This window comes from Hemiscyllium ocellatum, chromosome 13 (assembly GCF_020745735.1).
Source record: "Hemiscyllium ocellatum isolate sHemOce1 chromosome 13, sHemOce1.pat.X.cur, whole genome shotgun sequence".
NCBI lineage: Eukaryota > Metazoa > Chordata > Chondrichthyes > Orectolobiformes > Hemiscylliidae > Hemiscyllium > Hemiscyllium ocellatum.
Window position 1 is genome coordinate 79388623 of NC_083413.1, and position 22620 is coordinate 79411242.

Genomic DNA, 22620 nt, shown 5'->3' on the forward strand with positions numbered 1-22620 from the left:
CACATTATTACCTTTTTAAGGTACAAGGAATATTGAAAGGCATCTGCAGAAATTATGCGGATAAAAAAGTGGAATATCAATGAAATTTGTTAAATGCATGTCCTTTAAACAGGTTGCAGATTGTATGACAAAATTAAGGTGGGGGAGGTGAGGCAAATCTTCATCATGCTATGATTTGCTTAGTACTGGAAAGTTAGTTTTCTGTCCATTTTTCTTCTTTTTCCTATTGACTGTTTGATTTGGTCACAAGTACTTACAGTCCTCTCATTCCTTCCCAAGAAACTATGCTTCAGCCATGATTTTCCAACTTCCATAAATTCAGGAATTGTGCCTTTTAGAATAGGAAATTTCAAATTTCACTGCACTGCTCAAGAAAGGTAGGAGAACCAATTAGGTTAACATCAGTAGTAGAACAAGTATTGGAATCTATCATTAGAGACATGTCCCAGTATCAGTTGCTCAAAGAGAAGCAAAGTGGATTAGGTCATAGTCATACATCACTGAAGCAGACCCTTCGATCCAACTTGTCCATGCCAACCGTATTTCTCAAACTAACCTAGCCCCAATTGCCTGTGTTTGACCCTATCCCTCTAAACCTTTCTATTCATGCCCTTGTTCAAATGTATTTTATATGTTGTAATTGTATCTGCATGTACCACTTCCTCATTTCGGATATGAACCACCCTTTGTGTGGAAAATGTTGCCCTTCAGGTCCCTTTTTATATCTTTCTTTTCTCATCTGGTTTCCTCCCACAGTCCAAAGATGTACAGGTCAGGTGAATTGGCCATGCTAAATTGCCCATAGTGTTAGCTGCATTAGTCAGAGGGAAATGGGTCTGGGTGGATTGCTCTTTTGTGGTTCGTTGTGCACTTGTTGGGCCGAAGGGCCTGTTTCCACACTGTAGGGAATCTTATCTAATCTAATCTTAAAATTATGTCCTCTAATTTTGAAATCACCTACCCTAGGAAAAAGACCTTTGCTATTCACCATATCTTGGCCCCTCATGATTTTACAAACCTCTATAAAGTCACCTCGCAATCTTCGATGCTCCTATGAAATAAATCCGTTTATCTCGCCTCTCGTTTTAACTCGAGCCCTCCGGTCCCAGCAGTATAGAACATAGAAAGATACAGCGCAGTACAGGCCCTTCGGCCCTCGATGTTGCACCGATCCAAGCCCACTTTCCTCCATATGCCTATCCAATGCCCGTTTAAATGCCCATAAAGAGGGAGAGTCCACCACTGTTACTGGCAGGGCATTCCATGAACTCACGACTCGCTGAGTAAAGAATCTACCCCTAACATCAGTCCTATACCTACCACCCCTTAATTTAAAGCTATGCCCCCTCGTAATAGCTGACTCCATAAATAACGTCCCCGTAAATCTTTTCTGAACCATCTCTAATTAAATAATAAACTTCTGTAGCCTCGAGTTCCAAGGGAGAGAGCTCAGACTTCACTTTCTGTAGGAGTGGCTTGAGAGTTCATAATCTAGTTTGCTAAAATACAGAGCAGGATTCAATGGGATAACAAGGAAAAGAAGAATAACAGCAAGAAAATCACTTTCATCCCTGAAGCTGCAAAGCTGCTTCTTTCTTCAATGTGAAAAGGCAAAGGTTGCAATCTCTCTCCCATGTTCCAGACATTATATTGTTTTGTTAAGGGTTTGCCATATCTGACTGATTTACTAGTTGTAATTTGAGGGAATCACCAACAGGCTGATAGGGCAGTGTCTATAGATGTTGCCTGTATAGAATGCCAAGTGTATTTGATACGGTTCCACACAATTAACTATCAAAAGTGAATTTAGGTTTTGTTTTAGTAACAGGTAACTATCGGAGTGTGCTTAACTGTAGTGTCAGAATTCAGGAACAACTTCCATGCTGATCCAGTTTTGAAGCCTTATGAAAATGAAGCAAGTTCTGCAGAGCACATTGATCTACCTGTGTGAGCTGTGCAAATCTCTGTTTTTTAAATAAAAACTTTTTGTTAACAGTTGTGTAGACTGTGGTATACAGCAGGCCATTTGAAATTGGAAGTGCACTACACTCAAAACAGATACGTTCTTTCAGTGATTCCCAACAGAACTACACCCAAACTCTGTCTCTCTCCAAACCTTCCGGAACTGTTACTCCATGCAGTAATCCATACATCGGGGTGACTCTCCCCTCTCATTTAGGAGTAAGGAATTACTTTTTTTTTCCCTGCTTCTCTCTCTCCCTTTTCCAACTATGCTTCCATTTTGTACATGTTCTGTATTTATACTGAAGCTGTTAGGAGGCAGTTTAGTATGGTGGGGTAAGAAATCCACTGCTTCAGTGAATAAATTTAAGTTATAGTCCTGTCCGGAATGTTGTAGGAAGCCAGGTAAAGTTGTTGCATCAAAATAGGTGTTTTGTTAATGTGAAAAATGTCACAGGCCAAATGGCCTGTTTCCACACTGTAGGGAATCTAATCTATGGCAGCAGACACAAAAGGACTTTTACAAATGTGCATAAAAGTCTTGAATCTGATCTCATATTTATGAAACCTTTTAGATGCCATTCTTCAAAGGGGCAAAAGTATAAAACAAATGTGAAAGAGAACCAGTCATTCCCTGCTTGGGTTTTTCTTTCTAAATCTTGATAAGCTAACCTTTTCCTGGAAGGGACATTTGACCCCAGGCTGTACCTATTTGGACCACCTTACAGCAGGCAATACCTATTAAAGAGACAGGCCATGTTAAACACCATTTCCAACTTCTCAGTGAAAGATTCAGAGTGTTCCTCAGCAACCTTGCAAAGGAGTCTGATGGCGTGCCCATGAATTTTCAAGATAAGGAGAACGTCCTGAGCAAAATGAATCCTTTGTGGACCTTTTCTTCCAAGAAGGTTTCAAGATGGGCGGCACGGTGGCACTGTGGTTAGCACTGCTGCCTCACAGCACCAGGGACCCGGATTCAATTCCCGCCTCGGCCACTGTCCGTGTGGAGTTTGTATGTTCTCCCAGTGTCTGCGTGGGTTTCCTCCGGGTGCTCCGGTTTCCTCCCACAGTCCAAAGATGTGCAGGTTAGGTGAATTGGCCATGTTAAATTGCCCGTAGTGTTAGGGATAAATGTATAGGGGAATGGGTTTGGGTGGGTTGCTCTTCGGAGGGTCGGTGTGGACTTGTTGTGCCAAAGGGCCTGTTTCCACTCTGTAGAGAATCTAATCTAATCATCTAAAGAAAGACACGTGCTTAAGAACCATCAAACTTCAACAGAAAGGTTGTGGAGTTACAGTACACAGATTTACAAAAAATTCTTTCTGACGACTGGAGAGCGAGGAGGGTTGTAAGATGTGTGGCTAGAAAATGAGGAACCAGTGGGCTAGAGAGAGAATGTTGCAAGTGATATTTAAATAAGGAAACCAACGAGGTTCTGTGGGACTGTAAAACATAACCACAGCAGCTGTTTCTTCAAATTCTAGAGGCCAACAGCAAAGGAGCTTCTGAAGCACAAATATATCCAACGCTACACGAAAAAAACCTCCTACCTAACAGAATTGATCGACCGCTACAAGCGCTGGAAGTCGGAGGGGCATGGTGAGGAGTCCAGCTCCGAAGATTCAGATCTGTAAGTATGCCTGATTCCTGGGGTGAATGAGTGGGGGGGTAGCATCACCCTGACTGATCAGGAGATGGGAGAACTAGAGTGAGATAGATAAGCAATTAAGTCAGTTTGAAATAAACACTGATGTGCATTTGAGGAATTGAATTGAAAAGTGGAACTATTATGTTAAAATTATATATAACCTTTCGTCAAACCCTAGCATTGTCCAAAATTCTGTGTTATAGAAGCTCATAGAAACACTGCAGAGGTTGCAAAATAGATTTGCAAGAATTGTATCAGGTTTGAGAGATTATTACTATTGGGAAAGTTGAATAGTAACCAGCTTCTCTTTGTGTAGAAAACAGAAGGTTGAGCTATTTGTTCGATTGAGCCATTCCTCTGACGTCGCTATGAGGATGTTCCTACAAATCCCTCAAATAGTAATTCCTTTTTTATTCATAACATGCCTATTTGTTATGCATCTTCACTTTTTTCTTATTGCACCTTCCTATCATAGACATATGGATTGTCTTTCCTTTGCATAATCCTGTCGCAAGGGACAAAGGGGGCTTGGGGTTTTCAAAGAGTCAGTGCACCTGCATTCCAAATTCTCGATGCTAACCATTTTTTCATGGTCCATACCGTTTCCCACCCAGATGATTCTTGTACATGAGAAAAAGGCACAGTGAGTGTGAGTGTATAGTTGGTTCTCTAGCCATCCTGATAAGTAAAGGCAGCACTGGATGTAACGTAGAGCTGAAAACTGCAATGTCTGTTCTTAGCATTCCAGTCTGCAGAACTTGAGCTGGGTGATAATTGGTCACAAGCAAGGGTGGTTTTGAAATAAAATGAAGTCTCCTTTTTTTTTAAAGATATTGATTGGTATCTACTGCAAAGATGATGTGTTTGGGAGCAGAGTATGGATAGAATTGTGTATGACCTGTGAAGTCTCACCCCTGTCCATCCCATGGGTTGGTACTGTCAAGTTAAGGGAAGTCTCATGGGGATGATGAGCACAAACACCTGGCTTCAGGAGAGGGTGAGTGGGAGGAAGTTGAGGGAAAGAAAGTTGAGAGGACATTCAGGAGAGAAAAGGTACTTTTGGCAAGACTGGAGCCAGCTGCGGTATTGAAGCCACCAAGAACTTGCCCAAATTACTCAGTCTAGTAAATTAATGCTCATTCCAGTACTGGCATTGCAACAATGGGCGCAATCTTTTCTTCATGACTTCTTTCTCATCTTTTACTCCCTCCCTCCACTAAAAGGTGTCGTCTGTCCTTATTCAAAGACAATGAGTGTGCAGGAACCCATTCCTTCCATATATGGATAGTCAGTGTTGGCAGACTTGTCCAGTTATGAAAAGCAACACCGGCAAATTACAACTAATCTCCCCATCGTCAATAATTGCACTGTCAGCAACTGAATAGCTGTCAGGTTTGCAATTAATTTTGATATTCTTTCCCCAGCTGCAGTGTTCTGTTTATGTAGCACTGCTTAATCTAACATTAACTAACTGTCCATTGACCCAGAATTTTGGCTGACAACTTGGTGAAGTCTATGATTCAAGAACAGCGATCTGACCTTTAAATTTCTAAAAGTACCCATAAATACCATGCCGTCTGTTGTGGCTGCTCTGCCACCGAATGGAATGATGGTTGATGAAATACTCCAATACCTTTTATCCACAATGTCTCTGTAATCTTTTATATCATTGATAGTCACAAGTTTTGTCAACCTCTATTTCAACTATGCACAGTGACTGAGCTTCCACAGCTCTCTGGGATAGACCATTCCAAATATTCACCATTCTCTGAGTAAACAAATTCTCCTCCTCCAGTTATCGAGTTGTAGAGAGATAGCGCAGAAACAGACCCAACTCCTCCTTGCTGACCAGATATCCTAAATTAATCTAGTCCCATTTGCCAGCATTAGGCCTATATCCCTCTTAAACCCTTCCTATTCATATATCCATCAAGATGCCTTTTAAATGTTGTAATTGTACCAGCCTCCACCACTTCCTCTGGCAGTTCATTCCATTCACACACCACCCTCTGCATGAAAACGTTGCCCCTTAGGCCCCTTTTAAATTTTTCCCCTCCCACCTTAAAGCTATGCTCCCTGTTTTGGACTCCCCTCCCTTGGGGAAGAGACCTGACTATTCACCCTAACAATGTCACTCATGATTTTATAAACCTCTGTAAGGTCACTCCTCATCCTCTGATGCTCCAGGAAAAATAGCCCCAGCCTATTCAACCCCTCTCTGTAGCTCAAACCCTCCAACCCTGGCCACATCCTTGTAAATCTTTTCTGAACCTTTTCAAGTTTCAGAACATTCTTCCTATAGCAGGGAGACCAGAACAACACGCAATATTCCAAAAGTAACCTATCTGATTTACTGTACAGCTGCAACATGACCTCCCAACTTCTGTACTCAATGCACTGACCAATAAAGGCAAGCATACTAATCACTTTCCTCACTAACCTATCTATATGTGAGTCTACTTTCAAGGAACTATGAACCTACATTCCAAAGTCTCATTGTTCAGCAACTCTCCCCAAGACCTTCTCATTAAGTGTAGAAGTCCTGCCCTGATTTGCATTTCCAAAATGTAGCACCTCCCGTTTATCTAAATTAAACTCCATCTGCCATTCCTTGGCCCATTTGGTCAATCTGATCAAAATCCTGTTGTACTCTGAGGTAGCCTTGTCCGCTGTCCACTACACCTCCAATTTTTGTGTCATCTGCAAACTTACTAACCATACCTCCTGTGTTCACATCCAAATCATTTCTATAAATGGTATACCCTTATTTTTAAATTATGCCCCCTAATTGTAACTCTCCAACTAGGGAAAGTCTATCACTTTTAAGTATTTGTAGATTTCATTGGGATCACCTCTCAGTCTTCAAAACTCTAGAGAGTACAGACCCAGTTTGCCCAATCTGTCTCTGCATGGGGCTGTCCTGCCATTCCAGGAACAGGTCTGGTGAATCTTCATTGCACTTCCTGTGTAGCAATGATGTATTTCCTGAGGTACTCCAAGTACAGTCAACCAAGCTCCTATGTGAATTAAACAAAACTTCACTACTGCTGAACTCTAATGCTCTTGCAATTAAGATTTTCTTAATTCAGTTAGATTCCTTAATAGCTTGTTAGCTTTCAGTGATTTATTGGCAAGAAGTACTCTGCGCAGTCTGTTCTTCCCACCTCACTGGATAACCTCTCATTTTTCCATGTTATGTTCCATCTTCCATGTTCCTGTCCATTCACAAAGACTGTCGAAATGTTACTGAAGCTGCTCTACATCGTCCTCATAATACATTCCTGCTGAGCTTTGTATCATCTACAAATTTGGAAATACTACATTTGATGCTGACCTTCAAATCATTGATACAGGTTGTGAGCAGCCCGTGGGTTCAGCTTTCGGGACCTTCTCCCTGTTCCTAGCTAAGTGGCTGGTACCTTACCCAAGGATCACTGTTCAGCAGAGACAAAGCGTCTTTGTTTAGGGTGAGGAAATGGGGGAAAGCAGGGGTGTGAGTTGAGTGGAAATATTGAAACTAATGTATAAATCTGGGCTAGAGAGCCTAATGTTGGAAGGTATAAGCATGTTCAGAGACCTGACTATCTGTTTGTAGGGAAGCTGACGCAGATGAACGGGATCAATGCCCAGTTTGGACTTTCCCCACTGTACGTCCCAGTACATTAAGCAAGCTTCAGAACGGAATGCCTGTTCCAACTTCTCAGAAGGTGAGTCTGTGAATTAGTCTCTTTCCAGCACACACTCCCTACTACTGTTACTGTAAGCAATTCAAGCAGTTTTCAGCAGTGATGCACTCTTTGAGGACTTACAGGGTTGAATGGGGTGTGCTATAGTATGCTTTGAAGTTCTCCTGGTGCTACAATGGTGTGAAAGGTGGCGAAGTACATTTCATCTTCAGTCCCTCAACCAGGAGAGATTCAGACCGTCTCTGGGACAGGAGTGAATTCCTTAGTATATACTGGGAGTGTCACCCCAGTATATTTTATTCCCAAGTACCAGAAATAATGAGCTAGCCAATGAATGTGTGCAATATGGAAATAATGTAACTGAAAAAGTCATTCCACCCCAGTTGGATAAGTCATCTCTTCATGACCATACTCTCTCATAATTACTTCAAAGGTTTTCACAAGTTCCGTCTCCACATCTGTGTTCTTTTAATGCCATTGAAACTGGGTATCTTGTTTGTAAAATGACATAACTCATGGAGCTTTTAATGTAGAAAAATTCCCCATGGTAAAATGCTAGAAAAGCAAGACTAGACAAAAATAGACACCAGTGTTTAAATCAGAATGGTGCTGGAAAAGCACAGCAGGTCAGGCAGCATCCGAGGAGCAGGAAAATCGATGTTTCAGGCAAAAGGCCTTCATCAGGAATAGAGGCAGGAAGCCTCCAGGGTGGAGAGAGAAATGGTGGGGAGAAGGTAGCAAAGAGTACAATAGGTGGGTGAATGGGGTTGGGGAGAATGACTGCCGTATTGAGAGGCGTAATAAAGGTTTAATCAAAGAAATGGGTTTTAAACGTGGTAGTAAAGGAGGAGTGAAAGACAGAAAACTTAGTGGAGATATCATAGCATTGGGCCCAAGCGTTGACACAACAAGGAGGAGGAACACAGGAGAGATGGGAGCCTGCGGAATGGAGAGTTTTCACTTGGTGAGGGAATGCTGCAAACCTGGGAAAGGCTGTAGAATATGGAAGGGAAAGGCAATGAAGGAATTAAACATGGGAATTGTGAATTTTAAATTGGATGCATTGAAGGACCAGGAGCCAGTGTAGTTGAGTGAAGATATGGGTGGAACTTGATGAAGGTTAAGGTACTGGCACTCCAGCAGAAGTTTACATGTACCAACATTTTGAGAGTATTTTGGATGGACCAGGCAAGAAGAGTATTAAAACTCTCAAGGCTAAAGCTCACTTGCCTTTTAAGGGAAGGATGGAGGCAATCAGTGCTGGCCTTGGTAATGAAGAGGATTTAGAGCCATATTTGAATGGAATGTTGTGGTTGCAAACAGTCCTGTTCAAACTGAGGCAATGACCAGGGGGAAGGATTGGAACCAGTGATCAGAGAATTGAGTTTGCATTGGGAGCCGAATGTGTTGACTTCCATCTTATCAATAATTTTTAGTGGAAGTTGTAGCTCAGTCAAGACTGGATACTTGAGGAATCCAGTAACGCAAAGTCAAGAGGTCAAGAGTTGTGATGGAGTAATAGAGCTTTTTGTTGCCAATGTGCATTGGGAAGTGAGCCATGTTTCATTGGATGGTGCATCTGAGAAACCATAAGCCAATGAGAGAGGGGAAGATAGAACTTGGGGGAACTCCTGGAAGAGGTTAGTTAAGAGTAGAACCTCATGTGGATTGTCCTACTGAGCTGGACAACAACAGGAGAGAAACACTGAAGGATGACAATGGTGTGGTTGATCAGAGAGGAGGAGATGATGGGAGAATGTACCGTGCTCACACAGAAGTCACTTGGGACTTTGACTCGGGCCGTTTCAGGTGCTATGCTAGAAGCGGAGACCAGAGTGGTGTGACCTGAGCTTTGAGTTTCAGAAAGGGTCAGCATGGATTTGAGAAGCAACACGTTCAAGAATTTGGAGCCACATTAAGAAGTCAGTGTTTTGAGGAATTGGAGGAAGGTGAAGAATTATTATTTTTAAAAACAAATAACAAATTTCTAACTGTGATTGCCTGTAGCGAAAACTTCATACAATTAACAGACTGTTCTTGATATTTTGGGTGACTACCAAGATCAGGAGTGTAGAGAGGAAGGTTACTGAGAGCACTTACTAACGGTTAAGTGATGCTCAAGTAGAGTTTTAAAAGCCTGTAGATTGTATGAACAGGGGACCCCCAAGAAAGATAACAAGTTTCACTGGTTCAGAACCAGTGTCATTACTCAGTATTCTATGATTAAGCATTTGAGGAAGGGAGAAGCAAGAGAAAACTAACCCGTGGGATATCGACGGATAGACCGGGTAATATTAAGAAAGATTGTCTATTGGATTGATTACTTGTTTTTGTAATTTGTTTCAATGCAGCCCTTGGAGCCCATGAAGCGACAGCCAAAATCAAAGTGCTTGACAACCCTGGTCAACCCCATGTTCAGAGAGGTAATGCAACCACTGTTAGTGACCGAATGTGCTTGAGAGTGTGCCTGCTTATATACATCAGCTGAGATACTTAAAGTAACTGACTTCGAAGACATGAGTCACAAATAATCTTTCTCCCATTCATTAATATCAGCAGACATTACTCTTCGTTAACATCACTAACTCACCCATGTTCCCTGCTCCGATATTTATATCATGTGGGCATTGACAGAACTCACTAAGGTGAACATATTTAACAAAAAGTAGCTTATCCACTTTGAGAGTTCTGATTGGATGGCAAAGTGCTGAGGAGGAACATGCTTTCATCCTGACAGTCTGGCTGCATTCATACCTTAAAACATACCTCAACATTGTTCCAACCAGCTCCTTCCCCTCAGTCACATCAGAATGGCCTGGATTTATAACCAGCTAGCAAAGAGGAAGAGTCCAGTACACCACTCCCATTCTACTGGGTTTTCAGTATGTTCAAAAAAAACTCTGTGTAGAAACTACTGATGCACAGATACCAGGAGGCTAACTCCTGTCATTAGTCAGCGTAAGGAGGATCGATCTCTTCTGTCGATCACCCTTGGAAATGGGGGTTGACCATGAAATAAGGTTTCAGAAAGAAGCTCAGATCCCTGCTCTTGTGGAGAAGGCATAGCTGTAGAGAAACCATATCCAACCACCAATCTGATTTTTCTACGTAGTCACCCTCTTCTGTATTTCTAGCCTTTTCTGCTTTTAAGTCAAAGGAAAAATACATGTACTACCTCTCATCCGTCATCTAATTCCATTTAGTTGCCAGAATCACCTCTGGATGTTTTCTTAGGTCTCGTTGACATCACTGTCAAATTAAACTCATCCAGGCGGCTGTTTGGCACAACATAGCATACTGTACCAAGGAGATTTATCCTTCAGCCTGATCCTCCATTTGATGGGTTAGATTAGATTACTTACAAATTAGATTACTTAGTGTGGAAACAGGCCCTTCGGCTGAACAAGTCCACACCAACCCGCCGAAGCGCAATCCACCCATACCCCTACATTTGCCCCTTACCTAACACTACGGGCAATTTAGCATGGCCAGTTCACCTGACCCGCACATCTTTGGACTGTGGGAGGAAACCGGAGCACCCGGAGGAAACCCACGCAGACACGGGGAGAATGTGCAAACTCCACACAGTCAATCGCCTGAGGTGGGAATTGAACCCGGTGCTGTGAGGCAGCAGTGCTAATCACTGTGCCACCGTGCCGCCCAAGGTTCTGATCCTTGGCAAAGAAAAGCTTGGATGTCTGGCAGAAAGCAGAGATTGGGGATAAAAGGGTTTTCCTCAGTGTGGGAGCTAGTGACAAGTGGTATTCTGCAAGGCTCAGTGTTGGGACCATGACTTTTCACTTCATACATTAACGATTTAGATGATGGAACTGAGGGCATTCTGGTTAAGTTTACAGATGATGCAAAGATAGGTAGAGAGACAGGTAGTATTGAGGAGGTGGGGAGGCTGCAGAAGGATTTGGACAGGTTAGGAGAGTGGGCAAAGAACTGACAAATGGAGTACAACATGGGAAAGTGTGAGGTCATGCACTTTGCTAGGAAGGGCTATTTTCTAAATAGGGAGAAAATTCAGAAATCTGAAGTGCAGGTAAACTTGCAGGTTGAGTCAGTAGGTAGGAAGACAAATGCAATGATGGCATTACTTTTGAGAGGACTTGAATATAAAAGCAGGGATGTACTTCTGAGACCAGCCACATTTAGAGTATTGTGCACAGTTTTGGGCCCCATCTCTCAGGAAGAATGTACTGGCCCTGGAGCGTGTTCAGAGGAGGTTCATGAGAATGGTCCCAGGAATGAAAAGCTTAACATCTGAGGAATGTTTGAGCACTTAGGGTCTATACTCGGAGTTTAGAAGGATTGAGGGGAGCTCTAATTGAAACATACAGAATACTGAATGGCTTGGACAAAGTAGATGTTGGGAAGATGTTTCCATAGGTAGGAGAGACTAGGAACCGTGGGCATATCCTTAGAATAAAGGGAAGACCTTATAGAATGGCGATAAGGAGAAACTTCAGCCAGAGCATGGTGAATCTGTGGAATTCACTGCTACAGAAGGCTTTGGAGGCCAGGTCATTGAGTATATTTAAGACTGAGATAGATAGGTTCTGAGATAGGTTGTCAAGGGGAGAATGGGGCTGAGAAACTTATCAGCCATGATTGAATGGCAGTGCAGACTCAATGGGCCGAATGGCTGAATTTCTGCTGTTATGAGTGGACTTCAGCAGCCTTAAACGTAGGGATTTCAGTTATTGACTACATGCTGTTTTGACTTCTGGCAATGGCTCAATGATCCATTTTAATGGTGTTTTTGTTTTATTCTGCTGAAGCTACAAGAGAAGCACAAACTCAGCGGTGGGAATCTGGGTGCCATTGAAGAGCTGGAGAATGCCTTTAACCTGGCGGAGGAGTCCTGCCCAGGCATTTCAGACAAACTGGTAGCGCACATGGTGGAGCGGGTACGAAGGTGAGTGAAAGCAAGTCATATTCACACATACATTGACGAGGTGAAAGGAGTGAGCATTTAACTTTTGTGGAGTACTGGCAAAACATTTTATGTTTAGATTAGATTTTTTAGTTTAGATTCCCTACAGTGTGGAAACAGGCCCTTTGGCCCAACCAGTCCACACCAACCCTCCGAAGAGTAACCCACCCAGACCCATTTCCCTCTGACTGATGCACCTAACACTATGGACAATTTGGAATGGCTAATTCACCTGACCTGTACTTCTTTGGAATGTGGAAGGAAATCTGAGCACCTGGAGGAAACCCACACAGACAGTCGCCTGAGGCTGGAGTCGAACCTTTGTCCCTGGCGCTGTGAGGCAGCAGTGCTACCCACTGAGCCACCGTGCTGCTCTCAATCTTTTAAGAATTTGTACCATTTTAATGCATTGGGATTATACAGGGCAGCATGAATGGGTTTATTGGCTCACCAAACTATTATTAATCCTAAATAACGCCCTTCAGTTGACCTACTTTATGAACATGAGAACAAGGAAAGATCATAATGGTCCATTCAACCTGATCCGAAGATAAAAACCAAGCAAACCCAGATAAATATGAGGTAAAGCATGTCAGTGAGATGAACAGACCCATCCCTATGCTTGAGAAAATAAACTGAGTGCAATATAAGAGCAAAGGGATCTTGGTGAACAAATGTTCAAATATATCTTTGTAGGTTAGCAAAGCAATTAAAATGTTACCAAACCCAAGAGGGTTTATTTTCAAGTGTGCAGAATTCTCAAGTTGTATTAAACTTGGATTGAAACCTAGCCAGGCTGTATTTGGAGCACTTTGTTCAGCAGTGGACACTGTACTATTGAGTAGAATATACAATCACTACAAACATTGTGAAAAAGGATTAAGGAGAAAGGCACCATGACTGAGAAATTGCAGCTACTGATAAAGAAGCAATAGTGTCATACAAGACGGAAACAGACCCTTCGGTCCAAACAGTCCATGCCAAACATAATCCCAAACTAAACTAGACTCACTTCCCTGTGCTTGGCCCATATCCTTCCAAACATTTCTTATTCATGTACTTATCCAAATATCTTTTAAATATTGTAACTATACCCCCATCTGTCACTTTATCTGGAAGTTCATTCCACACATGAACCACACTGTTTAAAAAAAGGTTGCCTCTCAGGCCTTTTTTAAATCTTTCTCTTCTCACCTTAAAAATGTGCCCTTTAGCCTTGAAATTCCCCACCCTAGGGAAAAGACACCTGCCGTTCACCTTACTTACACTCCTCATGATTTTATATAAGGTCGCCTCTCAGCTTCCCATACTCCAGTGAAAACATGATGCAGAATCACTGAATTCAAATCTCACAACGGAGCTGGATAATTTGAATCCAGTTAATTAATTACATATCTTTGATTGGAGTTGGGGGGGGTGTGGTGGAAAATAAAGATCTGCTGCTCTTGCCTTGTCTGGCATTTATGTGACTCTAGAGTCACAGCGGTTGACTCATAACTGCATTCTGACATGGCCTTAGACCACTAAGCCGCCAATACTGACCTGCATACCAGATACAGCAAGGGCACACCTTGTCCAGTTGACCCTGCAAGTTCGTCTTCACTGTCTCCTGGGAACTTGTACTGAAACTGGGAGAGCTATCCTTTGGACTGAATCTAACTTGACGCTATCTGCTCAGAGAAATGGGACTTAAGATTGGGATTAACAGCAATGTTTCTTACGTGGTTGAAAAACCTGTCCGCACCATCTGGGAAATTGAACTGTGTGTCCTGAGAAAGCGTCAGTCCCTCTGCTTGAAGGATGGGGGGGGGTGGAGTGGGATACAGTTTGTAGGCTGCGCAGGCAGATGACAAACATGTAGAGTGGGTGAAGCTTCTCCTTTTGACTTGTTCTCGCCTCCTCAGGTATTCGCTCAGTGGATCCAGCAAGAACTCAGCTCGGTGAAGATCTCGGCACCTACAGGGGCTTCCCAATGCCCTGTGAACCCAGCACCCAACAACACCCCTCCTGCTGCAGTTAGGAAAGCCCGTGGCTCCTGATGCCAGTGCTTCATGGCCATGGCGACGAGACTCGATCACACTGTTGGATCCGAACTGAATACCTTTTACTTTTTAATCACTGCCACCATGAGGGGTGGCACCAAATAAGAGGGGTTGATATCTTTTTTTGTTTTAATTAGAAGTTATAATATTTTTACATTTTCTTTATATACAGAGAAGGTGAATTGATTGGTGCATATCAAACTGTATTAGTAGAAATGTACAATGTGAAAAAGAGACAGTATCTCTTTTGCTTTCCTGTCTAGGTTTTGCTTCAGAATTCTGAGGTCATTTTTTTTTTAAACGATTTTAAAAATAAGTACACCGTGTAATAAGGGTGCAAGTACATGGATTATACGCATTCAGGATAAAGGGTCCTAAACGCAGGATAACCTTCCCTGAGCTACTCATTTTAAGATGTGGCTACATTGTGCTGCTAGTGATTAGGTGAAAGTAGCAAGTGGAGTTGATGGTGAAGCTTATTCAGACTTAAGATCAGTCAGGCTACACTCTCAATCCCCTGTGAAGGCAGTCTGGCGAAACAGTAAAAGTGTGTCTTGCCTCTTGGTTCAGGAACCTGTCTCTTTCGGTCACTCACTGGATCCATCGGGAGAGGTTTCTCATACATGCACCATTCCGCTAGATGGAGCCCTGCACTGAAGAGAGGCTCGCCTGACTCTTAAGCAGCACTGAGTTTCAGTTGGTGGTTCAAGTCAGCATTTAAAAAGATTAGCTCAGACTGGCTGGAGGGGAGGATTTGCATTGATACAGAAAGGATTAAAAAGGGTTTTAAGTAAAGAAAAACACTTGCATGTAGCTCCATCAGTGACAAAAGTTCTACTCTTGAATATCCCTCAGTCTGAATGAACACTTTTGCCGCCCCCTTCAATTAAATGTGAGCCCCCCCATCTTTTTTAACACTCCCAATTTACTGAGGCCTGCAGAAGCGATCTTGTCTCTTTAAAGACCAGTTCCACAATGCTAAAAGCCGGTGTTGCCTGAAAGGGTGTAGTTCATACTCCTGTCCACTGGAACATAGTCGCTTCCATCTGTGATTATGCCAAGGTGCGCTCTGTTTGTTTTCCTCCATCCTGTTGGGTGCAAAAGATCAAGGTAATACCTCCATCCCAGAATCTCAGTTGCTAGGGGAGATCTGGCGTGGAGTGTTAATCGAGCAAAGCCAATGGACCAGAATCTAACTTGGATTGGATTGTGGAGAAAATTAACAGTGGATATCTGAAACCAGCACTTGGTATAATCAGAAACTGCCGCATTTCCTGACTTCACTGCGTGCTTTATTGCTGAACAGTTGCCGGTAGCAATGAGCGACCAGTAGACAGTTAGAAGAGAATGTGCATCTCTGTTTATGGGCAGCTCGAAGAGGTAGATTCCCAGAATATGTTTTACCGTCCCCACCCTCTCCGACTTATGCAATCAATACTCCAGAGAACAGGAATTCACAAACGTGTTGAAGAAATGTTGTTTTAATTCACTTTACAGCAAGTGAGTTGCTGTCGCCAATGGATCTCCATGTTCCAGGAGACATTGGGAACTGTCTTCAGTCTTTCAACTGAACCACTGTTGGCCAATGTCTTTAATGGCATCGACATGGACTTTCCTACTGAATAAACAGGGACAACATTAGCAGAGTATGATGAAATGAACATTTTTATCCATCTAATCTAAAGGGACGTTTCTTTACCTCACTTCATGTAGCTGACAGTAGTTACCATAATTTCCTGTATTCCATCTTGATTTGTGTGTTTTCTTTTTCAGAAAGTACACAGATGTTTTATTGTGCAAAGTAGGAAACCATTCAGTTTGGATTCTGTTGTATAACTTGGGATCAGTATTAACTCTGAATGGATTCTCTGTATGGCCTTTAACGGCAAGGCCAGTTACACCAGATGGCTTTGCTTTTACACCTTACGTTGGGAAGAGAAACAAAACGACCGATGATACCACCATGAAATATGGACAGCCAATTGTTATGCTAGTACAATGAAAGCCTAACAGAAATGCCGTGATGTAGCATCTAGGAGGAGACAGTAAAAGGGCCAAGTGGAACAAGTGAGAGTTGCAGGTTTTATTTGAGGGCTTGTAGGGGGATTAAGTGCAGGACCTCAACAACCCTTATACTGATAACAATTTTAGGGAGAAAAGACTTTGAACAGTATTATCCAGGAATGGGCAGAGTTAGTATTAAGAATAACTGAGATACCATTCCTATAATGTAAAGGGAAAAAGTGTGCATATGTTTGTAAAGGTACATCCAGACAAAGAACTGACCAGCGTCAAAACATTCAGGGATAGCATTCCCAAGGGAACTCCCACTATGATTTAAGTATATCCCTATGAAATGATGTGAAGGGCTGTTAGCCACGTTTCTCTGGGTTTTACCTCCATCTACAGCGAGGGCTCTGGGGAATTGCATCCAGATATGTTGTAGAATTTGGTTTGCTACTGAACACACAAAAAGTGATTCAACAAGTGAAGCCAACATTCCTTGGCTTCTCCTTTCATCATGAGCTTCTCCATCTCTGGGTCGGACACCCTACAGTCTGCAGTTCTAAATTCCAGGTACCTGCACCTCAATGAGAGAAAAACACAAGCCATTGAGGATTTGATACACCGTGCTCTCTCGCTGTGTCCCAAATTGGACCTGCCATTTGAATGGATGAAGAAGTGAACATAAAGGACTCTAGTTTTTAAACTTCATAGCCATGTCAGTGAAACTGGGGATTTGTGTTCCTGTATGTCCAGTGTTTGTATACTGCGTGTATTAACAGTGTACAAGTGCACACCTGGTCCTTGCAACCCATTTATTACCTATTTTAAAGTCCAGTTTAGGTTTGGTTGTAGTTATTTATGGTGAAGGAGGGTATCCGTGCTCTTGGAGCTGCGGATCGCATTTTATATACAGTGTAATGGACGAATAAAATATAAGAATGGAACTCGTGCAGTCTTGTCTGATTCACAGCAGCAACTTTAAGGTGCATCTCATTTCTACCATGCATGATTGAGAAAGAAAACTGGGCTTGGATTTCTACAGTTGACTGATGCTTCAATTTATTTTTACTGATGAGGAATAATGGCCAAAGAATTCCTGGAGCGCTCACCAAGCTATTGTGCTAATCTGCTGAACTGTGACACTGTGGGGTGTGCCAAAGGCCTGTGCACTGCAGCAGCGAATCAAGCCAGCTGACCTCCACCTTCTCAAGGGCAATTAGGGTTGGGCAGCAAATGCTGGCCCAACCAGCGATACCTGTGCTTTGTTAAATTATAAAGACAAGAAATAGCAGAGGACTCTGTTTGTATTTCGACAGCAGGACCCAACAGCACTTAATATAGTCCAGCCAAATCTGGTGACAACTGGCTGAACTAATTGCCTACTGTAACTCGGCATTCCTTGGATGTACGTGGGTGAAAGACAGTAGGGGTTTTACTAGGTACGTCAGGTGAGAGTTTGAAAGAATGGGAGTGATGGCAAAAAGAATACAAGAAATGGTAGAATTAACGGAAGGAGGCTGCAAAGAGAACATATGTCATTGTAGAAAGTAGAGTATTAAGTTTGAGGATGGATTACTCATCCTGGCACTTCGAAAGAAGAGGGGGAGGATGAAATTTATTAATGATCTTTCAAACTTTCCACTGGTGTTGGCTAAGCTGGCAAGGACAGAATGAGTTATTGGTGTCTGACTGCACAGTCCGATGCAACCAGTCACACTCATAGAGTCATAGAGATGTACAGCATGGAAACGGACCCTTCAATCCGACCCGTTCATGCCTCATGGAAACAAGGTAATCTCTCCCTTTCAGGTGAGCACAAGATGTTTTTAAGAGGAACAATTTAACCTCTGGGGTTTTGTGACTTTAAAGAGCGAGTACATGATATATGTTCATGGAGGTTTAAGTCAAAAGGTGCACATTTACGTTCCACACCAGAAATTTAAAACGCAACAATCACCCATTCCTCAAGCAGAACAGATACATGTGGAAAGAGGAGTTCTAACGGACTGGTAGAAAATTATATCAAAAGAGTTGAAAGGTCACTTGTAATCAGTCCTCAGAATGAAACTTTAGATTAGATTACTTACAGTGTGGAAACAGGCCCTTTGGCCCAACAAGTCTACACCGATCCGCTGAAGTGTAACCCACCCATACCCCTACATTTACCCCTTACCTAACACTACGGGCAATTTAGCATAGCCAATTCACCTGACCCACACATCTTTGGACTGTGGGAGGAAACCGGAGCACCCGGAGGAAACCCACAGGCCTGAAGAAAAAAGTGAAGGTTGGGTGGGGTGACAAGTTCACCCGAAACCACAAACTTCTGTCTTTCCAGTCAAAGTCCGTTGGGCCCCTGCACTGAAGCACTGTAATCAGGTAAATGAATGAGCTCCAAATTTTGGCCCAAGTCAGAATCTTCCCTTGTGCTGGGACAGCGACAGCTTCCCCCGGCATCCAAGACTGACCTGCACTGGCCTATCCTTTTCGACTTAAGAGGAACTGCCAAGTATTTCTTGTCCTAGGCCAGCTTCTGTCATGCAACAACATTTATCAGTGTTTTTGACTGGCGACACAACAGGTTGATGGGTCACCAAACATTAGAACATTTTTGGTAGCCCTTCATGTGAGCAGCTTTCAGGATGTTTTTATTTGTAATTCCGCTTTCACGTGATCACCAAGCCACCCAGCCATTGTTACTTTTAAGCCTCATCAACAGAACTCCAAGATGTTTCACAATTTATTGTCTTTTCAGAGCTGTGTCCAATCCCTATCTATACAGAAGAAGCCTAGCAGACTCTTTAATTCATTTTGTGAATATAATTGTCCGTATTTTAGGCAATCTTTGAATTCAAGTTTCTATCCTTTGAGTAAGTTCCACAAACATATGATGATTTGGAGGTGCCGGTGATGGACTGGGGTGTACAAAGTTAAAAATCACACAACACCAGGTTATAGTCCAACAGGTTGAATTGGAAGCACTAGCTTGTGGAGCGACGCTCCTTCATCAGGTGGTTGTGGAGTCCACCTGATGAAGCAGTGGCGCTCCGAAAGCTAGTGCTTCCAATTCAACCTGTTGGACTATAACCTGGTGTTGTGTGATTTTAAACATATGATGTTACTGAAATGATAATGGACTGTGTGTTGACAGAGCTGGGGGGCATCTGCACAGTTAAATTCACATTATCCAGCAGGTTCTGGTATGTCAGAAATTTTGGTTAGCAAGGAGGATTGTATTCAGACAGTGGTTCAACAGTGACCATTGCTCCCAATAAGTTGAACAAAACGTGTTGGGACTTTTAAGACAATGACCTTAATCTAAACTGTGCTTTAACCCGTGCTTCTGTCACCATCCAGTCACGCAGTTAGCCGATACTGCTCAAGTACGGATGGCAATGGAATATCTTCAAGTTTGTGAAAGTGCGCGTTTGTACATTCAGAGGAAGGGAGTTAAAGTTGCCATTTGGAGTGTTCTGGTTGGTGAGATAATATGAATTTTACTGACATATCCTCATCAGTTAAATATGCATGTTTTGTAGCAGGATTTGTGAATGTGGCTAGGATACAGCAGGAGTTGGTCCTGTCCTTACCTGCCAATGTGCCCACTGAAATCCAATAGAACAGAATTTGAGCTACTTCTAAGATTTTCAGCTCTGTGCCTTCTGCCTTGAACAACATATGCACAGGGTATACTTTGCAACTGAATTAACACAATGCTATGAAAAGAGTTAAGATTTCTTATCCCACTTCCTATGTTTTTGGCTTACAAACATTTAGTCATGTCTTTCAAAGGAGAACAGTGCCTGCAGTACAAAGTACTGATGCTAGATGGTGCTGTTACAGTGGGTCAAGGGCAGAACATACCAGAAAAATCTATCATTGGAAAGAATGAAGGAACAGCAGATGGCTTTTCCACCACAGAATGTAATCATAGTCAATTTAATTCCATGTACAGTCTTCTCTAACTCTCAGCCAACAACTGAGCTTTTTGTTGGCTAAGGTTATCAAAATTTCAGTTGGTCCCGGGTTACCAAAGAAAGAGTACCACATTTCCGTGTGAGGAAATGCTTTTAACATCTCCCATGACAGCACTTTTAACTTTAAAACATGATGCTCCTTTGTTCTGGGCTTTCCCCACAGGACCCACACAGCAAGCACATGGGGTGCATGGAGGATGGGAACAGATCAGCACGGTGGTAGGTGCTCATGGTTTGTGGAGGAGAGTTGGGAAGATGTGATGAAAAGAAAAGGACAACAATGAGGTGAGCCCAACAACAAAGTTACCTTTGTTGGGGCAATTGGAGAGTAGGTTGAATGGAAGCAAGAGGAGTGGACATTAGTGATAAGGTTGAGTAGGCATGGGGAGAATGAAAACATAGAGGAGGATGGCATACAAAGTTGATATAAGAATGGGATGGGATTTAGCAGGAGGGATTACATGTGAAAAGCAGAATACAATTTAATAGACCGATGGAAACAGGGAAGATGTTAATTTCGCCACAAATGTTTTGTAGTTCATTGCTAAAGAGGTTTTCGAATGGGTATTTGTTCATTTGACAGTTTCACAAGCATCTCCAAAACTTCCCAGTGTTATTACACGGCTCAGAAGTTCCATTCCGAGTGGATGTTGGGCAAGTGAGGCAGAGGCGACTGTAGTTAGTACTCAGGTGCAGAACTCTTAATTGCCCTCTAAGCGTCCTCACTTGTAAATTAGATTAGATTACTTACAGTGTGGAAACAGGCCCTGCGGCCCAACAAGTCCACACTGACCCGCCGAAGCGCAACCCACCCATACCCCTACATTTACCCCTTACCTAACACTACGGGCAATTTAGCATGGCCAATTCACCTGACCCGCACATCTTTGGATTGTGGGAGGAAACCGGAGCACCCGGCGGAAACCCACGCAGACACGGGGAGAACGTGCAAACTCCACACAGTGTCGCCTGAGTTGGGAATTGAACCCGGGTCTCAAGTGCTGTGAGGCAGCGGTGCTAACCACTGTGCCACCATGCCACCCACTAGTTCAGAGATTGACAATAAATGTTGAACAAGCCAGTGATGCCCACATTGTAGAGCAAGTTTTTAAGTAATTGAGCACCATAAACTCTGAAGGGACAATATTCCAGGTGACAACACATAATTGGACTATTTTATTGTTCAGCTTTCATTGGTTTACCAGGGAGTCAGTCACATATTGTTTCAATCAAGCATTCATTCAATGTGCATATTGCTAGTAAGACTGGTATGCTTTGCCCATCTGCAATGTCCTTTAAAAGGTGGTAATGAGCCACCCCCTTCAGTCACTGTGTACCTATGCCCCATTGCCTGTAAAGTGTTGATTATCTACAATTGATCAGTGTAACTGGCTAGACCAGAGCAGTTTCAGACAGTAGCTGTCAAGCAAGGAGCAGTGCACCAAAAGCTAGTGCTTCCAAATAAACCTGTTGGACTACAACCTGGTGTTGTGACTTTTAGCATTGTCAACCCCAATGTAGGTATAGATCATATGAGCTGGGAGTATTCTCCTTCTCCAGCACCAAGACATAGGATAGATGGGATTTTCTGAGTTTTGATTATCAGATTTGACTTACATTTATTCCAGATTTAATTGATGGAGTTTAAACTCCTACTGACTGCTGTGCTGGGATGTCAACTTCTGTCTCTAGAGCATTAATTCAAGCTTCTAGTTTACTGGTGCAAAACCATTATCACTGTGCTCATGTGATATCTCACTGTAAGAATGAGGAGATCGCCCTCAGAGTTGAGGAGGAACAACATCCGTCAGCTCCTTACACCTCACTGATTGATAAAAGATAATGACCATGAAAGATGCAAGAGCAGAAATAGACTATTGAGTCTACTCCACCATAATGATTGTAGCTGATCTGATAATCATCGACTACACTTCCTGCCTTTTTCTTAAAAGCATTAGGTCCCTTACTGAGTGAAAATTCATCTTTCTTCACCTTGGTTATACCTAATGATCAGCCTCCTTCCATCATAAAGAACTGCACAGATTCAGTAGTCAAAGAAGAAATTACACCTGATGGGTTCTAAAATGTGCAACCTGTTATCCTACGATTACACCCTCTGGCCCTAGACTCTCCAACAAAAGAACACAGCTCCTCTCATCTACCCTGTCAAGTTCATAAGATTCTTGTATGTTTCAAGTAACCTATCATTTCTCAAACTGATGAATATAAACCCAATCTACTCAACTTCTCCTGGGTAGGCAGCTCCTCCATACCTGGCATCAATCTAGTGAACCTTCTCTGGCCTGCCTCCAATGCCAGTGGAGTGGGCAGCAGTGGTTAGCACCGCTGCCTCAGT

General features: G+C 42.8%; 1 protein-coding gene across 1 annotated transcript in view; it reads left to right on the forward strand.

Annotated features, from left to right (window-relative positions):
- Positions 1 to 17231, forward strand: part of stk25b (serine/threonine kinase 25b) — a 95842-nt gene extending 78611 nt beyond the window's left edge. The window contains exons 7-11 of the mRNA XM_060834976.1: positions 3447 to 3592; positions 7206 to 7317; positions 9648 to 9719; positions 12084 to 12220; positions 14143 to 17231. Coding sequence (XP_060690959.1) covers positions 3447 to 3592; positions 7206 to 7317; positions 9648 to 9719; positions 12084 to 12220; positions 14143 to 14182 — 507 coding nt within the window. The 3' untranslated portion in view covers positions 14183 to 17231. The remainder of the gene's footprint in view (positions 1 to 3446; positions 3593 to 7205; positions 7318 to 9647; positions 9720 to 12083; positions 12221 to 14142) is intronic.
- Positions 17232 to 22620: the final 5389 nt, after the last annotated feature.